This window comes from Temnothorax longispinosus, chromosome 1 (assembly GCF_030848805.1).
Source record: "Temnothorax longispinosus isolate EJ_2023e chromosome 1, Tlon_JGU_v1, whole genome shotgun sequence".
Lineage (NCBI taxonomy): Eukaryota > Metazoa > Arthropoda > Insecta > Hymenoptera > Formicidae > Temnothorax > Temnothorax longispinosus.
Genome location: NC_092358.1, coordinates 19120863 through 19137353, shown reverse-complemented (window position 1 = coordinate 19137353; position 16491 = coordinate 19120863). Strand labels below are relative to the sequence as shown.

The 16491-nt window shown below is 32.1% G+C and overlaps 1 protein-coding gene across 2 annotated transcripts; it reads left to right on the top strand.

Annotated features, from left to right (window-relative positions):
* Positions 1-382: 382 nt before the first annotated feature.
* Positions 383-14757, top strand: LOC139814233 (uncharacterized). 2 transcript variants are annotated; one of them, XM_071780362.1, is made up of 3 exons: positions 383-11441; positions 11998-12290; positions 12377-14757. In XM_071780362.1, the coding sequence occupies exon 1, from the start codon at positions 795-797 to the stop codon at positions 8097-8099; it is 7305 nt and encodes a 2434-aa protein (XP_071636463.1). In that variant the 5' UTR covers positions 383-794; the 3' UTR covers positions 8100-11441; positions 11998-12290; positions 12377-14757. The 2 variants fall into 2 exon arrangements, with proteins under 2 accessions (XP_071636463.1, XP_071636453.1); XM_071780352.1 differs by having other exon boundaries at positions 11998-14757.
* Positions 14758-16491: the final 1734 nt, after the last annotated feature.

Sequence of the window (16491 nt, the reverse complement as noted above, 5' to 3'; positions counted from 1 at the left end):
ATTATAATAATACTTTTTTAAGTGGATACGGTGTACAAAAAACGTACAAGTTGTTCGAACCTCTCTTCCTTTCGCACCGCACTGCTATTCCGGATGTCGTTGATATATCTGATCTGAAACTAAATTAATAACAGTTTTCTATTGTGGGAATAATTACCTACTGTGGGGAATACTTACCTCTATTAGTGAGACCAGTCAAGACTCAGTCGTGATTAGATCCTGGTGGAGCGAGCAGCCGAGCCCGAGACATCGCGGTACCTGTAACAAAGGAAGAAAAGATAATCAATCAGAGGGATCTTTCTTGGCGGTGAAATTGAATGTGGTAATCGTAAGGAGTCAATTTTTTTTATTTTTATAGCGTCCGTTTAGTCATAACTTTGTTTGTGTTTAAAAAACACAAACTGAAATAATTTAACTGAAATTCACGTTGCGAAAAGTATAAAACAAATTTACATCTCTCAGTATATTGCAGATCAATAGAACATCGCTAGCAAACCTGTCCTTATGCTTTTAATCTACCTTGTGGTTGACCCTTCTCTATGCCACTTCCAGTATTATCTAAACCATGTTAGCACAGGTTTTAGCTTATTTACACATATGCCGAGAAGGTGCTTCTTTATTCGTGCCTTATTAAATACATTTTGTCACCTAGGCTTCTAGTATAATTGAATCTTATTGCAAGAGAAGATTATAGAAAGGGGGACGCACACAAATAAAACAAACTGATTTTTACCAGCGAAAACTTTTGTCATCTACTTCTAAATATAAAGAGGAATTTATAACAAAATACAAAAATGAAGAAACAAGCAAGAGAACTGTATCCCCAAGTTCTAACTCAACTTGAAAAGGCAGTATCAGAGGATAATATTGATAGCTTAAAAAAATTAAGCAATTTAATTAACAACATAAGTAATGCAGAAGATCAAATAACTTTGAGAGATTATTATGATAATGCCAGCAACCCTGTTAGAAGCACTAATTTAGTTATCTTAGCTTGTAAATATAATAAAGTAAAAATTTTAAAGTATCTATTTGATAGTGATAGTAGAATTTTAAATAATCTTTCTATTGCTATTGGGAGAAACACTATACTGCCAGGTGATGAAGATGAAACTTGCCATAATGCCTTTTACTATGCTATACGTTCATGCAATGTTGAGCTTCTTGATACACTTATTAAAAAATGGCCAGGTAATTATTTTGCTGTTCATTTGGGAGAATTAGATACAATACTTTCAAAGGCCTATGAAGAATTAAAGTTAAAAGACGTACCAGTGTCAGACGAAATGGAAATTTTTGTTGAAAATAAGTTAGTAAACCTCCGGTTCTTCTCTAATACTTCTCAACAACGTCAGAATGCAAAGAAGTGTCTTAATAACATCAGAGAACGGATTGAATTAACACTTCAGAACATTAACTTGTTAAAGACAGATTACTCAAACGCGGAAAAAGTAGATAAAAGGGCTTTATTTGTAGCAAAATCTATCGCACAAAATATTCATATATTAAAACGACAGTTGAAATCAACCTATGATAGATTACCTTGGGAAGAAATGGAGTTTTGCTTAGTCAGTTTTGTTTCCTCTCACACAGAACGGAAAGAAATTAATTTATTTTATAATGCTACGATGAATAAAAGTAAAATATTAACCTACTTAGGGAATTTTGCAAAGAAACTTGAAGAAGAAAAAAATATTTTAAAAGGTGTGAATAAACTCGCTGATTTTCCAAAGTTAAAACGCGAGAAAGTTGTTGACGAGATTATTAGCAATTATCCTCAATTTGAAGAGTTGTATGACGATTATCAACAAATTAGGGATATCCATTCTTTAATCAAAATAAGTGATTATATAAAGTTGGCGTTATCGGCTGATCCTAAAAAAAGAGAAGGACAGTTAATCATTACAAGAGTTTTACAGGTTATCGGTGAGCATTTAAAAAACACTTTAGAATCTCCAAAGTTATCTAATACTACAAGTAAGCTTTTGCTATTATCGTTATCAAAAAACACAAGAGAAATAATTATAGATTTACGTAATTCACTATCACATGCTTATTCACTCTCCAAGAGAACAGAAATTGAGGAAAATACAGATGTTAGTTTCTTTATTGGTGTTCAAAATGATACTAAAAAAATCGATAATGTAATTACTGATATTCTTTACAATAACAAAATTAAAATGACCAAAATGCTTCTAAAAAGAATTGCTGATAGTGACAGCTTAGGTGAGATAAAAGAAATTACTCAAATATTTAGTAATGTTGAATTGGATGAAATAATATCGGAAAACTTTAAAATGAGGGAATACGAGAAACTTGAAAAACTCATTAAAGAATTAAGCGATAATATAACTGATAAGACAAATTATGAAAAAGAGCTGTTTAATAAAATTAATAACATAATTAGTTGTGCAGAAACTCCATCAGAAAATATCCAAACTGATTATATTAAAGGATTTGCATCATTGCAAAGCTTAATTAGCATAAGTGACTCATTTAAGATCGACCACAACGTTATTAAAGGAATAAAATTCTATGCTAATCTAACATTAAACAATATGACTGTAAAAGTTAACCCTCAAAGCCTTCAAAAAATTGTTGAGTTGTCAATGATAATTTCTGGTAGTGTTAGGTCAAGAATACAACTTAAACAATATGACAATCTTGATAAACTGGTACAACATGACAACCTTGATGAAGTAAACAGATTAATTTATGAAATTTCTTTTTATGTTGCTGAATTTGGAACAAGTGACATCAAATGGATTAAGAAATTAAGAGAAAAGTTGAATGAAAATGGTTCGTCTATTTTTACAGATAAACAAAGGAAGATTTACAATGTAACGAAAGAAAAATATAATAACCAGCTTGCACTAAAGATATCTGAACTGAAAAATTATTTAAGCAATAACACATTGAGTGGTCAATTTATTGAAAAATTACCTTTTTATAAAAGTGATAAAAAATTGCAAACAATAGTAGAAATGCTTGTTCTGGATATAATGTCAATTTTAGACAGCTCAAAACATAACTTGGAAAATAATCTATTTTTTTTAGACGATAACGCTCCTTTATTAACTGGAAAATGTTTACGTAATCATTTAGCGCATGATAATGTCTTAGTTGATGTATTGTTATCTGATCCTTCAATAGCAATTGTTTTGAACGCTAAAAAACTTACGGAAGAAAATATCATGAAAAGCAAGAAAAGAATTGGCAAGTTTGTAAGCGATGATTCTGTCAAGTTGAGAGAGAAATACGATCAAGACTTAAATACTATTACTAATCAGGAAAAAATGTTTGCTGCTTTGGAAGAAGGAAATATAGAAAGCTTGAAGGATTGTTTAAAAAAAGGAGCAGATATTAATGCTAAAAATGTTAATTCATGGACCACGTTACATTTTGCTGCTAAGGGACCAAGTCTAGAAGTTATAAAATTTATTCTTGATCAAAATTTAAGCGTTAATGTAAAAGATATTAACGGTCGAAGCCCATTGCATGTTGCTGCTGCACATGGAAGAAAAAACATTGTAGAATTTTTTATAAAAGAAACAGGTTTATATGTTGATGAGCTAGATAAGATTGGTAAAACTCCGTTACATGTTGCTGCTCAAAATGGTCACAAGAATACTGTTGAAATTTTATTAAAAAATGAAGTTAATACTATTGCCCAAGATAAATGTGGTCTTTCATCTTTACACTATGCAATAATGAATAATCATATTGATGTTGCTAAGATTCTATTGAAAAAAGATGTAAACGTTGATATTAATGAAACTATGGGTGGTTTTACCCCGTTGCACATAGCTGCAGAGAGAGGTCATCTAGAGTTAGTTAATTTCTTGCTTCAAAATAATGCTCATGTCAACGCTAGAAATGATGCAGATTGGACACCATTACATGCAGCAGCATTATACGGCCATTTGGAAGTAGTAAATGCTTTAATTTTGAAAGGAGCTGATATTAACGCTAGAGTCATAGATGGTTGTACATCTTTACACTATGCAGCAGAAAACGGTCATGAGAAGATAGCTAATATTCTATTGAAGCATGGAGCTAATGTTAACGCTGTTGATAAATCCTATAATAATACACCTTTGCACTATGCAGCATTAGATGGGCACGAGGGAATTGTTACGGCTCTACTGGAAAATAAAGCCAACGCTAATATTGCTACTTTTACAGGTAGGACTCCATTGCATTTTGCTGCCCAGAATGGTCATCTAGAAATAGTTGTTGCTTTACTTAAACATGGTGTTGACATTTGTGCTAAAGATCAGAATAACGCTACACCATTACATTATGCAGCAGAAAGTGGTCATAATGAAGTTGCTAAACTTTTGATTAAAAATAGAGCACAAATTAATGTCAAAGCTAACAATAATATGACACCACTACATGTAGCTGCTCAGGAAGGTCACGAAGACATTATTAATCTTCTAATAAAAAATAGAGCTGAGGTTGATACAAAAACTCATGACGGTAGGACACCATTACATATAGCTTCTTTGAAAGGCTACAAAGATATTATTGATATTCTAATAAAAAATAATGCTGAAGTTAATGCTAAAACTTATAATGGTATTACACCATTGCATCTAGCTGCTCGAAACGGTCAAAGAGATGCTATTGTTTCTCTAATAAAAAATAAAGCTAAAGTCAACACTAGAGATAATAATGGTATTACACCCTTACATGCAGCTGTTGTAGAAGGCCACAAAGATATTGTTAACCTTCTAATAAAAAATAAAGCCCAAGTCGATGCAAGAGATTTTACAGACATCACACCATTACTTGCAGCCGTAAAAGTAGGTAATAAAGAAATTGTTGAGATTTTGGTAGCAAATGGAGCCAATGTCAATGTCAAGAGTAACAACATGACACCATTATTTTCTGCTATAGAACATAATCACAAGGAAATCGTTGAAGTTCTTTTGGCGAATGGAGTTAATGTTGATGCGGAATGTATTAAATCTTTGTCACTAGCAGTTCTTGCTGGATACAGTGATATTGTAGAAATTTTGCTAAAAAACAAAATTCTTGTTAATACAAAAATTACTGATATGAAATTTACACTATTACATTTGGCTGCTAAAAGAGGTCATAAAGATATAGTAAACGCTCTGATTGCACGAGGAGCATATATTGATGCCATAACTATTTGTGATCTAACACCATTATGTTTTGCAGCACATGGGGGTTATGAGGAAGTTGTTAAGATCTTGATAGCAAGTAAAGCTAACGTTAATATTAAATCTTACGATGGTACACCATTACATCTGGCAGCAAAAAATGGTCATGATAAAGTTGTAAAAGTTTTACTAGATAATAAAGCAAATATTGATATTAAGGATTATAAAAATAGAAAACCTTTGGAATTAGCAGTGGCAAATGGTCATTTACAAGTAGTTAAAATATTACTACAGTACAAGAAAATAGATATGGATGCTAAATGTAACGATGATTTTACGATATTGCATATTGCTTTACAAGAAAATAACTTAGAGATGATAAAATATCTAGTAGATAAGGGATGTAATATTAATGTTAAAAATGCCTCTGGCTCAAAACCTATACATATTGTAGCTAGAGAAGGTTATAAAGATATTGTAGAGTTTTTTCTTAGTAAGGGGTTAAGTATTAATGACCGTGGTGAATTTAATCAGACATTATTACACTTTGCTGCAATGAAAGGTCATTTAGAAGTTGCAAAGTATTTGATATCACAAGGCGCTGACGTTAATGCTAAAGATGTTAATGGCTTAACTCCTATGCATGTTGCTGCTAATTTCGGTTATAATGACTTTATTGAAGTTCTATTAAAAATTGGCGCAGTTTATAACGCTGTTGACTACAAATATTGTAAAAAACCATTAGATATGTCTAATGACGAAAACGTTATTAATCTATTAACATCAACTGAGGAATTGTTTGAGGCTGTAAAACTTAATCGCCTTTCAGATGTTGAGAATTACATTAAAGCAGGGGCCGTCGTTAACGCTAAAAATGCTAAGGGAACATCATTACATTATGCTGCGTGGAAAGGTTATGATAGGATTGTCAATATTCTATTACAAAACAAAGCTGATCCTAATGCAGTTAATGATAAGGGATTTACCCCTCTACATTATGCTGCTAAGTTCTCTCACTTAAAAGTTGTAAAGCTCTTATTGTCTAACGGTGCAGTATATAATGCTGTTTCTGATAGTGGTAAAACACCATCAGATTTTACTGTAGATAAAAGTATAACTAGCTTATTTAAATTATTGAGTGACTCATTTAAAAATATTAAAAATAATAATTCTCAAGTTGTTAATGATCTTAACAAGATACACGATATTGATACAGTAAAAGCAATAATGAATGCTTGCGATAGAGAAAAGAAAACGTTAGTAGTTGCTGCAGTGCATAGTAAATTTTCAAAAATCGAACAATTGAAAGAGGTATCACAAGGTGATGTATCCGCTCAGATTAAAGTAGGTTTAGTGCTTTTTAATCAAGGCAATTATCAGAGGGCTTTAAGTTTTTTCAAAAGCGCATTTGAAAAAAGAAAAGAAATACTAGGGTCAGATAATCCTGGCACTTTAGATATTCAGACATACATAGGTAAAGTATCGTATGTACAAGGGGCTTACCAAGAAGCTTTAAATACATTTGAAGACATTTTTCAGAAACAGAAAGAAATGCTGGGTTTGAATGATAAGAATACTTTACGTACAAGAAGTACAATTGCTTTAGTGCTGCATAGACAGGGAAGGGATGAAGAAGCTTTTAATATTTATCAAGAAGTTTGTCAGAAACAAGAGGAAATATTAGGGCTAAATCATATGGATACTTTAGATACTTACTTTGACATGGCACTAGTATTAGATAGACAAGGAAAATACGAAGAAGCGTTAAATATCAATAGAACAGTTTTTGAAAAAAGAAAAGAAATACTAGGTGCAAATAACGCAGCAGTTTTATGTGCTCAAAATAATATAGCGATGGTACTGGTTAACCAGGGTAAGTATGAAGAGGCACTGAAAATTTATAAAGAGGTTTTTGAGAAGAAGAAAGCGATTTTAGGTATTAATCATTTGACTACTTTGAAAACGTTACATAGCATTGCTAGAATACATGCCTGTCGAAAAAAATATCATGAAGCTTTAAAATCTTATCAAGAGGTTTTAAATATCCAGAAAAATGCTTTGGGAGCAAATCATCCTGAAACCTTGAATACTCAGTACAACATGGCAAATGTACTTTTTGCTCAAGGTAAATGGATTGGTGCTCTTAAAGCCTTCAGAGAATGTTTTGATCAACTAAAAGCTGTTTTTGGGCCAGGTCATCACACTGTTTTGGATATTTTAAAAAAGATAGAGAGTATTAATTTTATACTTAAACTTAAAGGCAACGAACCGTCAGAAATTCTAAAGTATCTGCAGAAAGATATTAACATTGCTGCTAGTAATGGTGATATACAAGCTATCCATCGCTTATTAAAAGGTGGAGCTGATGCCAGTGACAAAGACATTGATGGAAGAACACCATTACATTACGCTGTTAGCAGTGGACAGGCAAGTGTTGTGGACATCTTACTAAAAAACAGAGCTGATGTTACTCAAGTTACTAATAAAGGCAATACACCATTACACATTGCTACTTCTAAAGGTTACAAAGAAATTGTTGAAGTTTTATTACAACATGTAAGTCATGATAAATTAAATAATTTTATCAATGCTAAAACCGCTGCTACCGGTGCTACATCGCTTCACGTTGCAGCCAAGAATGGTTTTTTGGATGTTACCAAGTCCTTATTGAAGCAAGGTGCAATTTATAACATTAAAGATAATGAAGGTAAAACACCTCTTGATCTTTCTAAGGACCAAAATGTTAACGACTTACTGAAACTAGTTGAAGAAATATTTAAAGATGCAAAAAATGGTAATGTTGAAATGATCAACAAATTAAAGGCCGTAAAACCTGATGAGTTTGTAGTTGTAACAAATGCTCGTAATAATCAAGGAAATACGTTATTGCAAGTTGCTGTAGCTAATAGGCACAAGAATGTTGCGAGTAAATTGTTAGAAATGCTAAAAACGCCAGATGAAAATTAAGTTGTCAATACATAGAAAGGAGTTAAAAGCTTAAAACTTTAATTAATGCTGTTGAAAATATTATGTAACTTAAGTTAATAATCTTAAAGAAATTGAGTATCGGTAGTTTGCTATTAAAAATATAGTAGATAAAATATTCCTATTTTTTCGTCATGCGGTGAATTCTGTTGTTCTTTAATTATTTTGAATATTATAAGAAAGGCTATATAACACCATAATGGTACACTATAATAGTAACTTTAAGCCCTAATTAAGTCATATAAGAATTTTTTTTAGATATAATAAGCAGTTGTGCACGTACTATGATACGCGTTCAAAAAATTAAAATTTTTATGTATGATAACATCTTTATTTGGAATAGTTGAAACTGAAATAGGTGAATAAAAACCTGTTAGATTTTTATTTGCTATTAGATTACAATCTGTCTAGTACACCTACTTTTCAGGTTACATTTTCTTATTTCTTATATTTTATTTTCTTAAAAAAAGAATTGTACTTTTTGTAGCGCTTTGTTTTTTCTTTAAAAACATTTTTTTATCATTTTTAGTTTTTAGTGCAGTTAGCTGTTTAAAGTTTTTTTTCTGCTGCATTTTTTAAATGTGTATTTTAATTGTGTATTATAATCAAAACTTGGCTCCCCGTTTTGACTGAAAGTTTCAAGCCGTCATTTTTGCGATGTGTAATAAAAAATAATGCATATTTTCTTTTCCAGCGTCTACATGTCTATGCGATGGATATAATTAACTTTTGTACTGCGTTATAATTTATAACGTGTATAGGAATATCAAGACCACGAGAGGCAGCATCTGTTACAACCATGATTTGATTGCGATCACGATGAAAAGAATTGATAACCCTGTCACGTTTGTGCTGTTTTAAATCACAGTGCCAAAACGATAGTTATCTTTGCTCAATTTATTAGCCAGCTGCTTTGCTCTTTTCATTGCTTTGTTTTGACAAAAATAGTGATTAATCGTTCACGCTGATGTAAATCGACTGATATGTAATATGTTTGCCATATTTTTCTGGTTTTGATGCAAAAATAATTTCTTGCTTGATATTTTTATAGTAACTTTATACTTAATAGAAACACACGTTTTGGCTGGTTAAGGCACTTTTCGACAAGTTTAACTATATTACCAGGAAGAATCATACATATCATGAAGGTTTCGTATTTTAAGAAAGTATTTTATTATTTTTTCAATTTGAATTCCAAAGTCCATATCGAACATACTATTTGTTTCATTAAACACGAGAGTGTTGATATTGTGAGCAAAGTTTTACGATTAAGTAACTATAAATATGTCTTTTAAGTTGCTGGCAACAGTAATCTCGTGTATTGGCTGTATTATTTTTCCATTTTCTATAAAGAATCCTGATACAGCTTGACTGTAATCACTATTGATTAAATTAACATTAAAATAAAATAAATCAGTTATATCCTCTCCTTCCTTTCACTTCCTCAATTAATTTTTCAAATAATATACTGCCATTGTATAGAGAGGTTACTACTAGCTGCAGGAACAATTGCAGCATTACTTGCACAAGTTGCGTTTTCAGTTCTTTTTAAATTTAATTTATTAGTCGAGTATAGATCTAAAATCCAATTTTGTAGTACTCTGTTTTTTACAACGCATAAACCAATACGTTAGCGTACACCCAAATATATTTCGCATGATGCCTGGAAAACATGGACCCAAACACTGCACTTACCGTGCTGGTGCACCGCTGGAAAACCTGCCACACACTGACTGCCAAAAGTTATGAGTTAGATACACAAATGGGGTTGCCATTTTGATAAAAAAAAATCTACTGGCGTTCCTGGAGAGGCTTGAAAAATTAAAAGCCAGATATCATTTATACCGGACCGCAGTTACTAATGGGACTTTCCAAGTTGCTTCACGGAGGAGCACTCATATGGTGTCGCAATAACCGGAATATCTGATTAGAATGAGAGGATTTTTTTCATGACTCGCAAATATGTATTACAGACGCAGTGCGCGCTCATATGCGAGATCCAGGTCAGGCCAGGTTACAGCTGTTGGACAAATTTTATCATAAATTTGCCATCAATATTATCGCCATGTAACTTCAGCTACCAGATTCTTGGAGGAAGAAGGTCGACATGCTATACAAAGTATACAACAACGTGCATCCGAGATGCAAATTATACATTCAACAGGAGACCGCAAGGCGAACGAGAAACATACTCCATCGCACCAAAGAGTTCGAGTACATAGAAGCACAAACCAAGGTTCGCCAAACGACAACAGAACGACAGCAGAAAGCACTGGTTGCCACAATCGCCTATGATGCAAACAGTCAGAGCATACGCGCTTCGATTGTCGCTCCAGCGAATCCCACGTTGATTTTGCTCCCAATGCACCAATGATGGCATATTAACAAGAGAATGTCACCCGCTGCCAGAAATGCCACTCGGGCCAAGGAAAAAGCGGTCGTACTTCGATTCTCCGAGCCTGAAAAACATATTGGTCGGAAGAAGAACGTCTGCAGCAACTCCTAGAGTTTCCGAAATTCGAAAAAGTCCGAGAACCCACCGACTGGTTGCAACATATCGTCCAAGTTAAGATGAACGTGCAGACTAAAGCAGTACCGCCCTTGCCGCGTTCGAACATGAGACACGTCTGGCTTCAAAATGTGCAGGACCGTTTCACGAAGTGGACCGAAATGCAGGCACTTCGCCGAGCCATAAACATCGTAAAGTGCATTTCCGAGGCGATTATATTATGGATACCCCGAAGAGATCCTCACGGATAACTGTCGTATCTACGGTCCAGAAAATTTGCCGATCTGCTACAAGGGTTCAGGATATATCAACGCTTTATATTAGCATACGCCCCACATTGTGTCCTGGTCGAACGCACCAATTTCACTATCAACATTATGATCAGAATACGTCGAGAGATACCTATATGACCTTGGACGAACGATCTGAGCTGCAGTTAGTCTATAACACTGCGATGCACGATGTCACTGGCTACACGCCCGCCTTCCTCAGTCATGGGGATGAATTGAGATGCCCGGGGGAAAACACCAAAACCGGGGGACCGCTACGCTACTACACAACATCCGCCATGGATTAGAAGAGGTGTACGAGTTAATAAAGATTCAGCTAACCTGCGCTATAATTTGCTGGCGAGATTTGCAGCCTCACATCAAGGAATGGGTGTTGAAACGAGACCACTTGCTATCCGACAAGCAGGCACAGGATTCGACGCAAAATTCGCGCCGAAATATATGGAGCCAGAAAGAAATACGCCACATTATCTCCCTGGTTATCGTAGACCTCAGAAGCCCGTACAGGAAATGGATATTTAAAAGGTATACAGAAATTTTGTATGTTATCTTTTGTATGTTTAGTCTGTGTAGTATTTTGGTTTTATCCGTATTTAGAGATTTAATATAATTATATTCAGTTGTGTGTATTTCGTACATATTGAATATACATATAGAGAAAGTGTGGGATACTCTAAACCTTTTTAAAGGTAACTTGAAAACTATTATAGATAACTGAATTTAGTTTGTACTGAGTTGTAGTGCCAGATGTTCATTATAACGTGTCACAAATTTCGTTTATATATATTAAGTGTAAATGTTATATTAATTTTTTCGAAGGTAAATTTTGGAAGGGTAATGTTGGATATGTTTGATAATGCGAAACATCTTATTAATCTTGCAAAAGAATTTTTCACGTATTTTGATGCATATTAGCGATTAAATAGTCTATAATAATTATTGTATTTATTATATAATAGTATATTACAAACTCTAATTTTGTGGAATAGGGTACACATATTTGATATACGGATATAGAATTACATACGCATACATAAATGATGTATTCCTTCTGTATACCTTGTATGTCCTATTTTTCTAGGGACTGCACAGGCAAGTACATCGCCACGTGCACATCCAAGATTTGAAGCGGCCATCGAAGAGTTCGTTGGAATATGATCCAGCTCAACCGGCTATGGAGGAACGTTGAGTCACGCTCTTCCGAGCAGAATCAGAGACGATACAACCATCCGCGTCGATTTCAGCTGAACGAGAAAAACTGCGAACCGCGAATTGGGATGATCCAGCGATCCAACGACGGGTGATTGAGCGATCCACCAACTAGGCGAAACAAGCATGACTGACCACGCCGCCACTGCCGAAGCCTACATATCTGTTAGTATGCCGCCCTTATCTACATATCTACATATTTGTATTAATTATTTGAATATTATAAATTAGGTAATATAAAATATTTACAGAACCATCAACAAATACGATGTTAAATTTTATGATTTCCTTGGAAGACTAAAAACTAGATAAGAAAAGCGATAATTTTTTAAGTATGTTTATATATAAAAACGTCTTCTAAAATTAAGTTTTGCTACTTATGAAACTTTTGTTACTTATTACAAAATACATCATTATTGAAAAGAAAGAAAAAAGATCTAAGTATACAGATATCGTTGACATACATCAACAACGTCACCAAGGAAATCTCAAATTCGAAAAAAATTAAAGCACTGAAAGAAAAGTAAAAAAATTATTATTTATGTTAATGAAGAAAGATAATGCGGAAGTAGATATAAATTTAGTAGATATGACAGAAGATAAATTCTTTCCAATACCAAATAACACCACAACTAAATGGGAAATTGCTTTTGGTCGGCTGAAAAATAAGCTGAAGTTTTGATGTTTGTAGTTTAGAGCATTTTGATTAAAAGTATCAATGTGCACAACTTTCGAAAATAGACTGTTTCAGTGATATTGACCCTAGAGCGTATGTATCCGATTGATGATACAGCAAAAGTTTCCTTACATTTCGGAAGTGTATTAAATGTTTATTTGTGTGTGACATTTTCATATTTGCCGATTCTTGAACACACACACGCTCCCACACACCCCCTCATGCACTTATACAAGAATATATCTATGTATGTATAGATGTTCGGGATTCAGCGTGCGGCAGTAGACGTCGTTTCACGGGTTGCGTGCTTTCAGGCGCCGCTCTCGTGCGAGTTTCTTGGGCGCGACTACGCGGCATCCGCCGAGTTTCCCTAGGCGCTACTCGCGCGCATATTCGCAAGCGCCGGCTATATAGAAGCACAAGTTGGCCGCTTTGCTTCTTCGCACGGTCCAACATCGATAATGGCACTTCAATCTGTTCTTTTCAGAACACGTTTACTTGCACGTGAGCAAGATTTTTGCGGCCTCTTTGGCTCAGTTATACTCGCCTTACTCGGCACACACGCTTTATAAACTACTCATATGTTCTTGAGCGCAAATACGCATGTACTTACGTGTCGTACCATGCATCCATTATTTCATACTTATTTGCACCCGTTCATATAGACATGTTTTTGTATATGTTTTGTTAGGTTGTGGGAGTGTGTATGTTCAAGATTTCGCAACTAATATACACATATGAACATTTAATGCATTTCCTATATTGCAATATAAGGAAACTTTCGCTGTATCATCAGTTGAATATAATAAGTACGCTCTAGGTTCAATAAGACCAAAACGGTCTATTTTCCTGAGCTGTGTCCATTGAGACTTAATCAAAATGCCCTAAATTACAACATATCAAAATTTGAGCATATTTGACTAAAAGCCATTTCATATTTATTTAATGTGGGGGTTCTATTTTGAAAGCGCAAACATGTCTGTTTCAAGTAAATGCCAAAAGCGGAAAATCCTGTTTTCAAACAACATTTTCTTTATATTTCTCTGGTTATAAAGCTTATAAAGATATAGCGCTTTTAAAATTATTTTGCATGCCTAATCCTATAATACAAGAACTATATACTTACACGTATTTTTATCTAACTGCAGGCATTCAAAATGTGACTTTTATAATATTAAAAATTAAAACTAAAACATTAAAAGAAATTGATAAATGTTGTATTTTATGTTTGAACGAAATGTCTTTAAAAGCACATTTATTTTGTAATTCAACAAGAGATAGAGTTGTAGATTTCCAAGATATGGGGTTAGATAACATCCGAGCAAACATCATGTTATATGGTGTTTGCTGGGATGTTTACTGACTGTAAACACTGTATATACTTGAAATGTCGTTATAATGCTAGTTAGAGGTATATACCAATTTTGGAAACAACTATCGACATATTTTTTCAAATTTTGCTATTGATAGTTCTTATTTATTAAATATTTTACACACAAAGCTATAATAGGTTTAAGAAATATATTGATTTGAAAGTTCACATGTGTTACCTCAGAGTTCTAATTTTGTAAAGTTGTCTTAATTATTACGTATCAATATTTAAAAACAGTACTTTGAAAATAACAATAAGAAATACGAAATTCAGACAGCTATTGATAACAATATTTTTGTTAATATGGGAATAGATAATTACGAATATTGCAATATACCAATAACTGAAGAAAATGCATTTACGTATATTTGAATATTTATTAAAACGTTTTGTAAAACATACATGTCAAACGTGTAAATTACTTATAGAAAAAATAGTAATTTATACATTTTAAAATTATTAAGCTATTTCAGAACATATAATAAAAAAAAAAAAAAAAAATACATTATGCATTTGCATATTCTAAGTTCTCTATTTCTACAGTATATATTTAAGAAATGCGTTAAAAATTTTTAAAACTTTTATTATAAAGCAACCTAACGTAATGTAAAATTTTACAAACATTTTTTTTAAATAAAATTTTCTTATGCATGTTCTAATTTTCCTAGAGCTTATTTAATTAAAATTTATATTAGGATCCGTTTATTTTATACTGTAAAATTTATCAACCGAAATTTCAAAGAACAAAGAAAATGTAATAAAATAATGTTAATTCTGTAACACAATTAAATTTTATTAGTTTTTGTAATTAATTACAAATATGCATGTAAATTATATAATTAACTAAAAATATACATGTTAACCAATTATCTACATATTTAACTAGAAGTATGCGTGTAACTGGTACATGTTAAGTGACAGTACATAGTATAAGAAATCTTATTCCTTTTAATTATTTGTTTTTTTAACAAGTAAAGCATCATAGAAATTAATATTATACTATTCAATATTATATTTGCATTTGTTAATATAAATACACTGATTTATCAGAGTGTAATTTATTGATTATGTATCAATATGTATTTCTATTTAATAGTATTTTAAAATAAATAAAATTTGTATTTTTTTACTTCCATGTGTTGAATCATTTTTACTTTAAATATTGAATTAATTAATTGAATTAATATAATATTTCTCATGATTATATTTATAATAATAATATTATTTAGTTTAATAAAATTATATTATAAAATTATATTATAGTATTTGATATGAAATAAATTATATAGATCGAACTATATAAATAGCAAGTCTATTTAAGAATTATCAAGACGTTTGGCACATATGTATTTGGACAATAACAATTGTTGAACAGTTTTATTATTCAAATAAATCACTCGCACATTAACAACGTGGCGGATGGTTATTCCAAAGTTCAGGGACTTGAAAAATTTTGTAGCGCAAATCCTAATGACAAAGAACCTAATTTAAATTTACTAAAGGAAGAAGAGAATATATGAATTTATTAAATAAAGTAAAACATTTTAATGTTTCAATTATAGGAATCAAAATAATGAAATGTTATTTATATGATAGCGCGAATATAAGTAATCAATTGACCTCTTCACTAACTCTTAACATTCCCTGGCAAAGGAGATTTTTGAGAACGTAATTTGGGAGCTCCTTATGTGTAAGTACTGGTTCGATTTGATCTTCCCAAGGTAACTTTATACGATGTGGACGTATCAGCACTTATTCTCCGCTTAATGTATTATATATCTTTATTATATGTTGATAATCTGCAAGACAATTAAAAATTCCATTAAGAAAATTGTTATTAGACATATATTGTGGAAAATACTATTATATATCTAACCAACTGGATCAGACGCCGATGATGTGGCATTATCTTTCATACATCTTTTGTTCCATATGTGTGTCTCGTGATCCATCACCTATCACAAATTTGGAATTGGACGATCCATTTTTTAGGATATTTTTGATATTGTCAAAAAAGTTAGGAAATATGCTGTACTTATATATCAGTTTACGCTAAAGTTGCTAAATTATATAATAGATTAGATTTTTTTCATGATTTTACATATTTCATTACATAATCCTATCTCTGCATAACGTTTTAGACTAAATATGAAATATTTAATTATAATACAGAACATCGGTACTATCTTCATTATCAAAAGATTAATATAAAATTTCTAAATATATATACATATATATATATACTTCTCTATCCATATTAACAAAATGGTTAGCTGTTACAATATTATCATTATTTGATATTATAGGGAAGGCTCGCT

Bases quoted from the DNA above. Each gene is read 5' to 3' on its own strand.
- LOC139814233 (XM_071780362.1), top strand. From the start codon at position 795: ATGAAGAAACAAGCAAGAGAACTGTATCCCCAAGTTCTAACTCAACTT.